This window comes from Macadamia integrifolia, chromosome 5 (assembly GCF_013358625.1).
Source record: "Macadamia integrifolia cultivar HAES 741 chromosome 5, SCU_Mint_v3, whole genome shotgun sequence".
Lineage (NCBI taxonomy): Eukaryota > Viridiplantae > Streptophyta > Magnoliopsida > Proteales > Proteaceae > Macadamia > Macadamia integrifolia.
Genome location: NC_056561.1, coordinates 22,687,076 through 22,702,192, shown reverse-complemented (window position 1 = coordinate 22,702,192; position 15,117 = coordinate 22,687,076). Strand labels below are relative to the sequence as shown.

The 15,117-nt window shown below is 36.9% G+C and overlaps 1 protein-coding gene across 1 annotated transcript; it reads right to left on the bottom strand.

Moving 5' to 3' along the window:
- Positions 1-410: 410 nt before the first annotated feature.
- On the bottom strand, positions 411-3,236 carry LOC122078567 (geraniol 8-hydroxylase-like). Its single transcript, XM_042644598.1, has 3 exons — positions 2,680-3,236; positions 1,436-1,876; positions 411-1,146 (listed from the first exon to the last, which is right to left on the bottom strand). The coding sequence occupies exons 1-3, from the start codon at positions 3,184-3,186 to the stop codon at positions 529-531; spliced, it is 1,566 nt and encodes a 521-aa protein (XP_042500532.1). The 5' UTR covers positions 3,187-3,236; the 3' UTR covers positions 411-528.
- Positions 3,237-15,117: the final 11,881 nt, after the last annotated feature.

Sequence of the window (15,117 nt, the reverse complement as noted above, 5' to 3'; positions counted from 1 at the left end):
TGATTTTACCTTATATGGGGTTGTTTGCAATAAACTTCCTCTCATCCATATCAGTATTGATTGATATCAATACCGAATATCTTAATGCTTGGTACATGCTCGTATTGTTCCATTGTAAATGAATAGTTGAAAATTCGAATTTGATTCGCATATGTATTCGTTTAGGATATTTTATATTCGGTTAGAGGGTATACTGATCTGAATTATCTAGAAAACAATTATCCAATCCAAATAAATAATCAATTATAAAAAAATAACAATAATAATAATAATTAATGATTTTGAGGGTTCTACAACATGACAACTTAGAGACATGTATTAAGAGTAAGTTGCATCCATTGGGTGGTGGGTGGTGGGTGGTGGGTGGGGTGGGGGGGGGTGGGAGGTCCGAGTTACATAAGTCAGGGAAGTCGAAAATCCAAATTCAATTCGCATCTATATATATAGATCTGGATATCCAATCACATTCAATCTGTTTTAAATACAAGACCATGCAATTTTATTTATTATAAAATAAAATAAAAATCACTAATTATAGACAGAATCCAGGAGGCGAGGTTTTGGAATGCCAATCAAAACCTTGGCCTTTTGGAGAGTAATTCCAACTTTCTCAGTCATGTCTTCCAATGTATCAATAGGAAATTCCCATTCAAAGGCATGAAGCAATGATGCCAAGGAATACTGCACCATACGAAGACCAAGGGGTAGTCCAACGCATAATCTTCGCCCAGTCCCAAAAGGCAAAATTTCAAAATCTTGCCCTTTAACATCCATTTCTGATCCAAGGAATCTCTCAGGCTTAAACCCCAAAGGCTCTGGCCATACTTTTGGGTCTCTAGCTATCCCCCAAACATTCACAAATACAATAGCATGCTTAGGCACGTTATATCCATAAACCTCGCAAGCTTCATTACTCCGCCGAGGGACAAGGAGTGGAACAGCGGGGTGTAGTCGAAAGATTTCTTTCACGGCGGCTTGAAAGTAGGTAAGTTTTGGAATGTCATCTTCTTCAATGAACCTATTATTTCCAACTACTTGTTCAAGCTCTACTAATATCTTCTTGTGGACTTCTTGTTCCTTGAGAATCTCAGCCATTCCCCATTCTATTGTGCTTGATGTAGTGTCACTCCCTGCCATAAACATGTCCTGCAACACCAAATTGTTAAGATAGAGGAAAAAAACATTGTCTTTCCCAAGTGGTAAAGATAGACAAACCATAATGGGTATCTATATGATAAAAGACCTCACACCCATATCACTGGTAAAATTTAAGTTCGAAATGACACAAAGTGGAATTCCCCTACTTGTTAGATGTGGGTTCCTTTATGACATGGGCCTAGTTGACCCACACTAAGTTATATATCATAGTTTGTTTAAACACATGCAATAGCTTAAAGGCTCAAATTGAAAAAACCCATTTGGAAAATATACTTACAATGAGCATCCCTTTGATGTCAACTCTAGAGAATTGCTTCAAGCCATCATCCTTCCTCTCATTCTTGTAGTCTAAGAACACATCCAACAGATCCAATCTCCCATTCTCATTTATTTTCATTCCTTTATTCTTCTCTTCTAATCTCTCATCAATCAATTTCTCAAAAAAGCTATCCATTTTTTTTGCAACCTTGGCCACTCTCTTCTTCAGACCTTGTGGATCAAGTATTTTTAAGAATGGGATCAAATCAGCCATATTAGGGATAGCAACTGCCTCAAAGACGTCTCTCACCATCTCTTTCAGCTCGAGGTTGTCGAATAGGCTCTTGGAGCATACAAGGTTACTAGTGAGGTTTGTGGAGACAACAAATGTCGATTCGGCAATATTCACTGGTGTCTTCGACTTTGAAGAAGCATACAAACTTTTGAGCAGACCATGAACCTAGATCAGAGTTGTTGAATCAGTACATATATGCCTCTTTTATGGCTTGCTTTATCTTTTGAAATCAAAAGATATAGATATACTTGTCACATGAGTTACTTCATTGAAATCGAAAGAGTACATGAAACAAATAGGGTTGCCACTGGGCTTGGCTTGGCCCATTAAAGTTATGATGTCAGTTGTTCTTGAGCTCAGAACAAATAATAACTCTTAGTAAGGATTAATGGCCCATGGATAATCTGGTCCCTGTCAATAGTGTTTTCATTATTTTTTAAGCCCGGAAAAATTTTCAGCAGGGGCTGTGGCCCCATTAGTCTAGACATACAAAGGGGCAAAATGATTGACCCACACCCATAAAATGGGATTGATATCTCTATAGAAGCTTCTTCGTGCACTTCCATTGGTCCTCGTTTACAAGTAAGAACCACACTCCCTCATAGGAAACACTTCTCTTCGCCTATAGTGAGTTAATTTGACACTACGACTGGATTCTAGGAAGTGTAAATGTCATCGTTTACTCCCGCCCTTTATTGTTCAAAGTCAGAAATATCCTTCTCTAATCTAATCAGGGTGTCAGATCTTGTGGATGAAGAGATTCTCTCTTCACCTAAATATGTAGCGATTAGAGATGATAGATAAGAATCATATCAATCCCCCAAAAAATAGATTCAAATCTAATAGGAAGCAAACACAGTAAAGGATATTCCAATCTGACAGCAATTACCAAGGGTCTATCATCCCTGCCATAGATACTTGCCTGCCTTGTTAACAAGAGCTGAAGCAAAGAGACAGAGAATACGAACCTGTTGCTTGCGAGCTGGTTCTAAAAGATCAATGGCACGAGAAGAGAAGAGCTCAGTGGTGAGGATCTTACGAAGCAGCCGCCACCTCTCACTGTAAGGAACAAACACAAGAGTAGTTCCATCATAGGCAACACAACGCACGGCCTCGGTGATGGTACGGCTAGAGAAGGATCCTTCCTTGTGTTTCAGGACCTCTCGGGCAACCTCCGGCGATGATACGACGATGGCTGGCTTTTGACCCATTTGGAGGCTAAAGAAGGGGCCATAGGTTTTGGAGAGATGGAAGAGATCTTCATGAAGGCGTTCAGATAGGTAAGGGAGGTAACCAAGGATTGGCCATCCAAGGGGACCTGGTGGAGCGTTCCGCCAGTTCCGGCGGCGGAAGATTACTGGAATGAGGAAGAAGACGGCGAGTGATGTGAGGAAGACGGGAAGGATGCCGGAGAGAGGTGTTGTGGTGTGCTGGTAGGTAGTGATGGTAGATAGGAGCGTGCATATCAGACCCATTCGTCCGCTCTCTCTCTCTCTCTCTCTCTCTCTCTCTATTCCCCTCTTCATATTCGTCTCCCTCTCTTTTATAGTCTAAACTCTATGGAGGCTGCGCTTAAATGGACAATAATACCCTCAAAATTGGAATAGAATTGTAATAACACCTAACCGATCCATATCCAATACCAATATGGATCGGTTAGGTCTTAATCGGTTCAGGTTGTAGCAAAACCTAATCGATACCGATATGGATCGGATCTATAATTTCACACTCGCCAACACTTGGGGCCCCCAATTATTGGATAGATGGTTAGAGAGTAACTGTAGTTGGAGAGGATCTATTTCTATATGGATCATGTCTCATTCAATATCAATATTCAATTCCTTGTATGTGATGGATTGTTAATTGTCAACCATGTCAATTCTAAAACAAAAATAAAAATTAAAATATTTATTTTAAGGCGAAAGTTTTCCTCCATGAAAGAGAAGTATCCTAGGCCTTTCATTTAATCCTCAAGTTAAAAAAAAAAAAAAAACAGCCAGAGAACCATATGGCTGAGTAAAGCAAGTCCCTTCCTTGATATTCCATCCCCACCAAGTAGTCTATAAATTTTTTTTTTGGAGGGGTGTAAGAGTTGTTTAGAGTTTGCACCATGCGGATTGTGGAAGAATGGAGTTCCTACTAAAATAATTTTGGTAAATTCCTTCCTTTCTTACATTTAGATTTAATGTATCACATACTAGAATTTTCTATATGTCTATTTTTTTTTTTTTGATAGAAGTCTAATTTCTATGTTTAGATCAATTGGAAGTAGTGTTGCAATATACGAGATACTCATATTTGAGTTTTGATATTAATTATGGTCAAATTGAAATATATTAATATCTTTTTTATAGGTAAAAGATTTACACATCATCCATGTATGGATTCTTTCACATGCCATGACACAGAATCATGGGCCTCATCCATTCTCTCTCCCCTCAAAACCCTTTATTGTAGATTCATAATGGGAGGTAGGGGTGTCAATTCCTAAACCGAACCGGTAAAACCGGCCGGACCGAACCGATAACAACCCGGACCGAACCGAACCAAAGCCTTATTGGTTCGGTTCGGTTTCAAGTATTGTAACCCCAAAACTAAACCGAACCGCACCGAAAACCGGATGAACCCGAAACCAAATCGAAACCGGCTCAAAACCCAGACCGAAACCGAAACCAAACCGGTAAGAAACCGAAACACTCCAAAATTCATTAAAAAAATTAAAATTTGAATAGTTTTATATACATTTGTATGAAAAATCGAATTCAAACTAGACCAAAAATCAAAACCAACCCGGTTACAAATCGATTTAAGAAATCGAAGTTCAACAATTCATCATTTGGTTGTTTCCTAATGGCTTCATATCGGTTTAAAAAACCGATCCAAACCGAAATGAACCTAATAAATCCAAACCGGTACCAACCCGAACCCAAACCGCACCGAAACCGACACCGGACCGAAACCGATAAATCCTTATTGGGTCGGTTTCGGTCTCTTCCAAACTCACACCGAAACCGGTGGAACCGGACCGAAACCGCACCGACCCGGACCGTTGACACCCCTAATGGGAGGGCTCTATTCGTCTGAATTAATTACTCATGTTGAAGGAAATCCTCTCGTTAAAATAATCTTCACCTTTTATCCAAAAAAGCACAAAATAAATAATAAATAATAAATGCAACAAATGTTAATATTTATTTGTAACCATTTTTTTATTATATTTTTAAATTATTTCCAAATTTTAAACTCTCTGCGTGTAATTTACTAATATGACTTTGTCTATTATGAATAATATATATACGCCTTACATAAATATTCATAAGATAAATTTGTAAGGCCTCTAGCGGTGTCAGCTCCCATGTGACCCCATGTCCTTTAAAAACAAATATTTAACCAACCAAATGAGAAAAAGCAGAAGGACAAAGATCATGACAATCATAAGGCATTTTTTTTTTTTCAAATATTTAAGAGAAATTTACCACGCCATCTCTAGAGAATGCCATTATTATAATAACACCATTTATGTTTCACTAAATTAGACTTAAACCCCCTATCGTCAGTCACTATTAAATTAAGAGTTAAAATGATCGTTAAACCCTATTCACCAAAACTCATGTTTTAACCCAAGTCCTTTCACCCCTGCCTATACTCACCAATGCTGGCCTGCCATACTCGGTTCTATAAGTTTTACTCCAGAGGAATCTGACATTCTCCAAGGCTATTGTGATGCCACCCACGAAATCATCGCACCTCCACCACCACCGTCACCGCCAATCCCACCATTTTCTCCCCCTGGTAGTAATTCCACTCTGCTCATGTCCATGGACGACTTCACACCCTAATAGTTGTAATTTGTACCTGAACATGGTAAGGTTCAGCTATCAGAACAGCAGATGGTAAGCTAATACTCAAACCACCCCACCCCCCCCAAAAAAAAAAAAAAAAGAAGAGGAAGCACTGTAGTAGATGAAGTGATGAACAACAGGGTAGTATTGTAGCAAAGCACTATAGCAGGTAGCACTATAGCAACAGAGTAGCAAGGCAAGAGGGCAGCAGAGCTTGGTATAAGGGTCAAAGGAAGCACTATAGTAGGAGGAAAAAAATCCCCAAACTATAGCTGGAACAAGTGGATATAGCAGAAGAGACAATCAAAGTTTCTGAGTTCAAAAATAGTTTGAAAACAGAGCAGCCACGGGGGTGTGGAGAAAACCAATTTCCAGAAATTAAGACACCAAACACGAGCAGGAACTTCAGTCAAGTCTCCCTCTAGGTAAGAACAAACAGTCCTTAAAATATAAGTCTGATCAGGAGAGAGGATCAAAAGATATTTTAGGAATATAAAACTCTGATTTTAAACCTAGATACAGAGTATCGCTTGGTGGGAGATTTTGGAAAGCAAAATATCAGACCAATAGAATGGTCTAAAATTATTGTCAAGTCCTCCTCCAGATGGCTTTAATCACTCATAATATTTAGATACATCGGATGGCTGGATGAAGAACTACAATAACTCGATAACTGGAGAGGAAAATCTCCAGATTTGAAGCCATGTACGGTTATCTCCGCTGATGCCAGATCTAGCTAGTAGAGAGACGGGTCAGTGGGAGTGAAGAAGGTGAAGTAATCTCCGCTTCCACCGTCAAGGAGCTCGTACTAAATATTAGAGAGAGAAGTGGAGGAAAAAGGTAAATTAGGACTCAGGTCAGGGTATAGTATCTATCGGTTTGGGGATGAGATATATTACATGGGTATTTTAGGTACTTCATATTTAGTAAGGGCATTTTGGTATTTAAAATATAAAAGGTATATTCCGTAACTGTGACTGACGGTAGGGGGTCTAAGTCTAATTTGGTGAAACAGAGAGGGTGTTCTTATAATAATGACATTCTCTAGGGGGTGGCGTGATAAATTTTTCAATATTTAAATATTAAAATTTTTTTTTCTTACTAAGAGAATCATGTTTTTTGAGAGCGTGAAAAAAGTGTAAATAAGTCAATTTATCTCACAGATCTAGCTCCTCCCCATAGGGATCAGAGAGTGATCCCAAGGCTGGGAGGACTTGGGCATGCATCCTAAGGTCACCCCAGCTATAAAACCACCATCTTGTCCCTGGGCTTTATGGAGAGGAATCCTATCCCATAGGCGCAGGACCCTTGTTATAAGAGAATCAACAACGTTGTTGACGTCCATTGGTATGTGATGAAATGTAATGTTTGATGTCCTAAAAAATACTGATTGGGGCTTCTATTATTGCTGGCCGATGTTCATGAGCGAGGAGAGAAATGAATTATGAGATTACTATTATCCACTTCCACAACAAGATTGTTGATCCCCTCCGAAATGCTCTGTAACTTACCTTCTCAAGTCTCAGAGCAGGGCTTCCCCATGCAGAGCTATTAAGAACAGTAAGAGATTTGATATGGCATAGATGGGAGTTCCATAACCATATCGATTTACAAATCTGAAGGGATGCGTCCGACTTTAACTTGTGAAAGAGAAGCCCAATAGGCCCTGCTAATCCAATCTAGTACAGCCCATTTATATCCTCCATAATGGGCCTATGTGTCTATCTTGAGTTCTGGTTGGGCCTTGTTTCCCAAGCCTCCTGTTATGTGGAGCCCGGGGAAGGAAATATAGGTTTCAGTTTTAGGGTTGTTATCATTCACCTATACCCACTGTTTCCAGGTGTTGTGGGGCAAGCCCATGTAGATTTTGATTTTCCATAATATTTGTCCATATCCATAAGTACTAGATCCATCTTGATCTTATTACAAAGCATGGAAGATCTAAATAGATCAAATTCTTGGATTAATTGGTTGGAAATTTTTTTTTACGGCTGCCTAGGCTGCAGCCAAGTAGCTACTGGTAATAGTTAAGGGAATGGAATCTCAGGAGTAGAGTTGAAAATACTCACCAAATGTGACTTTTTCTATCCCTACCCCTACCCTTGAGAATCCATTCTCCTGACTGATACCAAGTTTAGTTGTAACCCAGGTATCAGCCAACTTTCGTTAGGTTGAATTTGATTGTCTTGAGTCCTGACCCTTTTTTTTTTTTTTTTTCCAACCAAAGACTTTCAATAGCATTTGAAGAGTAAAATTTGAATCCAAAACAAAACAATTCTTTAATGGAAGAAGGTTTAAGGTCGTGTTTGGTTTGGAATAGATTCTAGGTTTAGAATACATTATAGAAGCCAGAGAATAGATAATAATTGAGTTTCCAGACTACATTCTAGACCTATAATTTTTTTCCGAGAATGCATGCTAAACACAATGTTAATATCCATGGATTAAGTTTTCACTTCAGCAATGGCAATGGTAATGTGAGGCTATGATTGGACTCTTGGTTTATCATTAACTATCATCCTTTCATTGTTTATAGTTTAATATATCCTTCTCTAATCCAATCGAGAGGTATGATAAAATAAAAGAAGGGATTCCCTCCATCCAAACTGGGTCCATTATCCATAGTGGCCAAAGCCCATGGATGAATTGAAGAGGCAACTTACTTTTTTTCTAGAGCTAAAGTCAATAAACAACTCTTGGTAGCCATGGTGGGCGTTCCTTTTCTTCTCTCCATGGGATTGTTCTTTCCTTTGCTTTTCTCTCTTTTCTCTCTTTTCTCTCTTTTCCTCTAGTTAAAGGGTTAAAGTAGGATCAAAACTGTGGTCTCATGGTCAAAACTGTAGTGTCCTTTCTCTCTTTGCTTGAAGTGAAGGGTATGGGTTTCTTACATGGACAGTTTGGGAAAGAATTCAAGAACATGCACCCAGTTTTGTTATATGGTAAGGTAAATAAGTTTGAAATTCTGTGGACAGAGAGAGCTGATTGACCTTAGGTCTCTACTCATATGTCAAGTTTTAGCCAAAACCAAGTGCGTCATGAGTTAAAACAAAGTGATGATATGAATTACGAGTGGGTTGCATAGATATAGGGTATGTCTTTGAATGAGATGGTATAAAACTGAATTCGAGTCTAAAATTCAATATATGACAATCTAAATTATTTCCCAAACATCAAACAGTCATAATTGCCATATAATTTCTTTGTATGGCAAATTTAGAGGTTGCCATTTAGAGAACATTTCCAAACAGAAGGAAAACTTTTGCCAAGAAATGTCATAATAAATAGTGTAAAATTCCCAAATCTAAAGAAAGATTTAGTGATGATAAGTACAAATTTTGCTATTCTGAAACTAAAAACTTAAGAACCAAACACATCAATATACCACTAACGAATTAAAGCCAACTCATTCACAAAAAAATAAAAAACAAAATCTAAGTGGGGAGAAATTTCTTTATTAATAGAAATTGATTTGATTATATTCTTCCGTTTTAGTTGAAAAAAATGATAAAACTTTTGCCAAACTTAATTGTGGGTATTAAAGTTACATTACAGTATGTGGATTGCCATATTGGGAAAATTGGTGGGTAAGACGCATAACAATGACAAATCATAGGCTCAATTGAATGAAAACAATTCTAAATTCCACTTTAATTTTTGCCTCTAGTGGTGAAATAGTAAAGTAGCTGTATGCAGAGAAAATTAATATAATCAACTAATTTTAACCTTTTTCTCTAAAATAAGGTTAGGTTGATATTCTTCTCATCCACTTGGTTTTCACTTGAGTTTTCAATCCACTAGGAAAATAAAATGAGAAGAAACAAATGTCGCAAGATATTGGGAGTTATAGGGGTATAATCCCGTATCAGTTTTCTTAGACCTTGGATGTCTTATATATTTTAATATAGTCTTGGGCTATCTCTACCCTAATGGTATTTCACGAGTTATCTCACTTTATTAAATATAGTGTAAAGTCACGTCCATTTGTTGTCTTCCTCAAGATTAGGACTTAAATAAGTATCTTGTGGGCACTCATAATCAAGTCACCTCCATTTGTTGTCTTCGTCAAGATTAAAACCTAAATAAGTTTCTTGTGGGCACTCATAATCATAAATCTCATCTTTGATTAGTAATAAGGGCTAGAGAGGGCCAAGCTAGATATATTTTTTAATTTATCTCTTAAGATAATATGAATGCAAATTAGATTATAATATTATTATTATTATTATTATTATCTCCACTAAAATGCTAGGAAATCAAAAATTAAAGTCAATCTCATGAAAGAAAACTTTCAATTCTACATCCCACTTCCCGTGTACCTGTTAGTGGTGACACCACAGTCAAATTCAATCCTCATAATTTCTAAGCATATGGTTACATGGAGGCCTACCACATTAGCTTACATTCTCTATGACATGGCTTTGTTTTACTGACCTAGCTGCCACATTGGTTCAAATCAAGCTACCCAATTGGAAGGCATTCAATGGTGGGTGAGATTCTATCTTTAAGATTAGATTAGATTTCTCAAATTATGATTTTATTGTACTTAGTGCTCCCATCATAAAGGGTATCCAAAAATTTACATTATCCAACCAACATTTTATGGTTGCTACTGATTTTTTCCTTAGCCTATAGGTATTATGATTATGATCTTTTGGAGCAAATGGTTAAAATTCTTTCCCCACTAAGTTCCATTAGTGGGCAGTCCATTAATGTGGAGTATCAAAGTATGATCCACAAGAATATTTAAGCCAAAAAAAAAAATGAAAAGAGTCACAAAGAATCCTAGAAGATGATGATGACCTTGTTTGACTCCAAGCTACATGTCTCTCCTAAACAGAAATTTGATAAGATTAAACATAGCTTAGTGTCTTGGTGTCATTGTCTACAATTTTTTCATTATTTTGATCTATACCATTCAGTAAGTATCAGCCCCACCATCAGGTATGAAATCAAGGGTTAATCTTATGTCCAACTTGTATATTTACTTAAATACCCTCAGATTCCTTTTCCACCACGTGATTTGATTAAGATGAACTAAACCCTATATTAGTTTTTACCAAGCAAGCATGAACCATGAGGAAAGTACTTTTATTAAGTGCCTTTGGGATATTCAAAGACTCTAGTTCCTAAAACCTTGTGATTTAAGACACCACTCTTAAAGAGGTTTTGGGATCTTAAAAACTTTGACCAATCAAGAAGGCCCTTTTGAGGAATTCCATAAACCTAGATTACCAAAATACTTGGACTTCAATTTTTCATGGGAGTGAAAAGTTGGGGGACACTGATCTAATGCTTCCTGCCACAACTTATAATGGTGGTACAAATAATTCAAGATATACCTGATGTTACATCCATGATCAAGAAACCTGCAACTCTATAAAAATGTGACACGTGGCCGCATTTAGGGTCAGAAACCTTTCAGTGAGAGATGAGTTAGCTAGTGCCTTACATTTGCAGCATTATCTGATTTTTATTCAAAAGTTAGTCATTACTTAGAGTGGAAGGATTAAGAAGTCAAAAACTGTCTTAATCTAAGCAACTTTGTAAACTTTGTCATGGAATGAAATGGAGCAGGTTAAAGCCGAGATCCGATTAGGTGCTTATGTTTGTTTAAGGTGATTGATTCATTATATATTATTCAGGGGGGACATTAAGCAATTAAAATAACCCTTGGGTCAACCAATGCTGATTGTTTGGCTCCGGGGTCAATCCAGACCTGGTTCACCCCATAAACATCTATACTCCTATATTGATTATGACCTAGGCCGACATCATATTATCAAATTTCAACATTGATATGTCTTCTATGGAGAATGGGAGACATGAGGATTCGATTTTATTCTCCAGTGATCTTATGGATACGTTTCTAGGCTTATCTCTTCAGTCCTTGGTTGTCTTTTCTAATGGAAAAAAATGGGTAGTGATTCTCATAAATAAATAAATAAATAAATAAATATATATATATATATATATATTGCCTTTAATATTAGTGTTTAGTTACTTTTGTTTTGATATTTTTTATGAATTTTTCAACATGATATGAGATTCATTAGCCTCTTACGTTGATGATATATTTGTTACGTTAATTGTTGAACACAAAACAAATTCTTTGTATTCCCATCCAAAGTTCTATGCCATGCAGTATAGGCGCTCGATGAAGGAATTTCTCCTCCTATGGAAGTCTGAAATGCTTATTGGCCCTTAGTGAAAGAATTCCTCATCCATCTTGGATGAAGGAAAACTCACTCCTAAAATGAGTACTATACCTGAATGTTGAAATGGATTAATATACGGACTAGATACTATAGAAAGGAAGAATACAAGATAAGTAAACCAGTAAAATAAAAAATATAAAAATCCACATCTGACTCATACCTTTCAAGATATACGATGTTTTGGAGATCAAGGGTGAGGTGCTTAAATCTCTAAGGCTAGGCAACTAAAGAATTAATCATCCAAGAAGAGAGAACCCTTTAGGGCAGGCAGCCCATGATGCCACTAGTGATGGGTGCGGAGCTTCTAAACCTGGTTGGTGGCATTTCTTGTGGCTTAAGTTGCTTAAAGCTAGAATGTGATTCACTATAAATTTCATCTTTGAAGAGATGGAGTACTTTTATATGGTTTTAATTTTTTGTGTTAGTGGACCTACTATGTCTTACTTTCCTGTTTTGATAGGTCAGCCAACTTTCCTTTCTTGGTCATAGATGAATCATGTTCATGGTTGAAGCTAGGAATCAGCATCGGCAGATGTGTACTGATTTTGTGTCGGTGTAAATGTATGCATCCAGTGTTAAAACATTAAAAAAAAAAAAAAAAATTTTAAAGAAAAAACGTGCTAATTATCAGATGTAAGGTGCAAGGTGCAAAATTCTGATGTACCCACACAGCCACACTCATTAGGAGGTCACGAGTTCGAGTTTCTTTGTTATCAATTTCCTCCTCCCTCACTTCTAAAGTGTGTCCATTGATTTCAAAAAAAAAAAAAAAAAAAAAAAAAAACCACTCAACTATTTCAGGATTTTTATTGAAATTGATTTAAATTGAATAAAATAAGGTGTAAAATTCATACCAAATACTTTTTGAAATTGAAATCCCTTGAAATAATTATCGAAATCATACCAAAGAGAGCCTAAATGATCCAAAAAATTCATCGGAATTTGTTTCCTTTAAATAATTAACAATAAATAATTCTATCTCTTTAAAAAAAAAATTGAAATGATAAATAACTTAAGCTATTTTAACAAGAGTTTGTGTATTTATAACCAAAAAAATTACAACATATTTTTTTGTCTGTAAAAGATGATGTGTAAGTTATGTAGAGGGCCCAAAATTTCATTGGAACCCTCATCTCTCCTAATCACTATGACCTAGTTTTTTTTTGGTACAGACCTAGTTTGTTTGGTGGCCAAATAGGGGTGGAAAAGAGAAATAATGGCCCCACATGTCGTGGGGTTAAAGTACAGGAAAGAGAAGGAAGATAAAGTATGGTAATTTAATGAAATTTTACAATTTTTATTTCATAGATGCATAAAAAAAATTTCTGAGCCTCATGTAATAGAGTCATTCCCCTCCTTTTTCTCCCAAAATCTTTACCCAAAATGGTGGGACTTTAGAGAATGGTGGGATAAGATAAATGACTTGCCATACAAGTAGGCACGTTTCCTTAATTCATGGGTGGTAATGCACGAGATGCCTGACCCGATGCTGCCATATGTTGGATGCTGAAAGGGATAATGCACTTGAGAGGATCTGGGTCCATAAATAATGAAATTCAATAATTTTTATTTCAATACCTAATAAAAATTTGAGCCCCAAATGTATTAAAGTCATACTTCTCTCCCCCCCTCTCTCAATCTTACCTAAATGGTAGGACTTCAGAGGAGGGTGTGTTGTGATAAATGACTTACAATATAGGTAGACAAGTTTCATTAATTCATGGATGAAAAATAATGAAATTATAATTTTTATTCTTATATGTAATAAAGTTTTTGGTCCCTCATGTTTAGTTTGTACCCTTCCTGTAAAAGAGGGGGGGGGTGAGGCTTCTTGATTATTCAGGACCTGATCGAATCCTATGCAATAGTCGTTGTAATTTCACGTATCCTGCAATTCTCCACAAAAAATCTTATTTATTGACAAAGAGGCAAAGAAATAGATTCATCATTCCATTCCAATCTAATCAAGAATAGGAGAACGAAGAGAGTCATTCCAATGCCTTATCCCCCACTATTGTGACACTTTAGGAAAGGTTAGTGAGATAATGACTTGCCTTGTAGCTACAAAAGTCTCCTTAATTCATGGATAAATCGTCTACTTAGTTTGCCACCTAACCAACTAAGAACTTGTCTGTTTTGAAATTTTATGAGAACCCCTACAAGTATCCCATCTTTTTATTTTCATCGACTATTTTTCATCAAACAAACAGGGCATATAAGAATCTCAACTTAATAAATAACTTAGTAAATTGCATCTAACATCACATTCAATCTTAAACTGCCATTGCTATAGAGAGCAAAACCTGCAATATGTAGATCCTCTCTCTCTCTCTCTCTCTCTCTCTCTCTCTCTCACCCCTTCCTTTCTTAACCTAGAACCATTAACTTCAAAAGTGGTTGTGGGATCGGAAAGTTGGGCGTAATAGAAATCCTATGAAAGAGGGTGAATAAGAAACTGAGAAGGAGAAGGAGAAGGAGAAGGAGAAGAAGGAAAAGAAATTTGGAAGCAACGTTGTTTGAATTGAAACTTGAACATCTAAGTCGACTTAGGAGATTGACAGTAGAAACCCTAAAAAAAATTTTGAATCACGGAACTAGATAAACTCATAAACTAATCTAACTGGGCTGACCAGATAAAAGTAAAAATGGTTGATTTCCACTCTCACTTTTTTCCTTCAATTGATTTCATAATGTCAAGATTCCATTCTTACTAGTTCATTTCATTTAAACGGTAAAAAAGAGAAAAGAGAGATTTACCGAAAGAAAAAAAAGAGAAACAAAGAGAATGGCCAACGGTCCAAACAAGACCATAAATGTCAATTCCTTTATGATGATCAACAAATACAACTTACTCTGGCCCACAAGATAAGTGTTTGTCCACGATGGGCCCTAGTCATACTGCTACAAGGCCGGTCTGACTTCTGGGGGGCTTGTTTGCATTTGACTTTTCCATACACAGTGCATCATTATTAATTCACCAAAACTCCATAACTAAGCCAGGACCCGGACCAACCAGTTTCTTTATTAACACTAGAAAGTTCATAATCTACCTCCCCATTTGGCATTAAGTAAAGGAGTGCGCAGGATTAGACAATTACGCCATATGCGTCTGTTATACATTGGGATTTAGAGGTGAGCCACGGCGGCCCGAGAGTAGGTATTGATGACACAGAACACGTGTTGGAACGTAGTCACAAATTTTGACTTTTTTTTTTTTTTTTTATTTCTTCGTCGACATAACAATGGGACCGGCTACAGCCGGTATCTGACCGGTTTAACCGGTTAAGCAGTGACCGTTTTAACAGAGTTCACGAAGCTCACCAATGGCTCACACTGACTAAAAGGCTTA

Bases quoted from the DNA above. Each gene is read 5' to 3' on its own strand.
- LOC122078567 (XM_042644598.1), bottom strand. From the start codon at position 3,186: ATGGGTCTGATATGCACGCTCCTATCTACCATCACTACCTACCAGCAC. The intron at 1,877-2,679 runs GTTCGTATTCTC...ACTCTGATCTAG, and splicing joins AACCAGCTCGCAAGCAACAG to GTTCATGGTCTGCTCAAAAG. The intron at 1,147-1,435 runs GTAAGTATATTT...TTGGTGTTGCAG, and splicing joins ACATCAAAGGGATGCTCATT to GACATGTTTATGGCAGGGAG.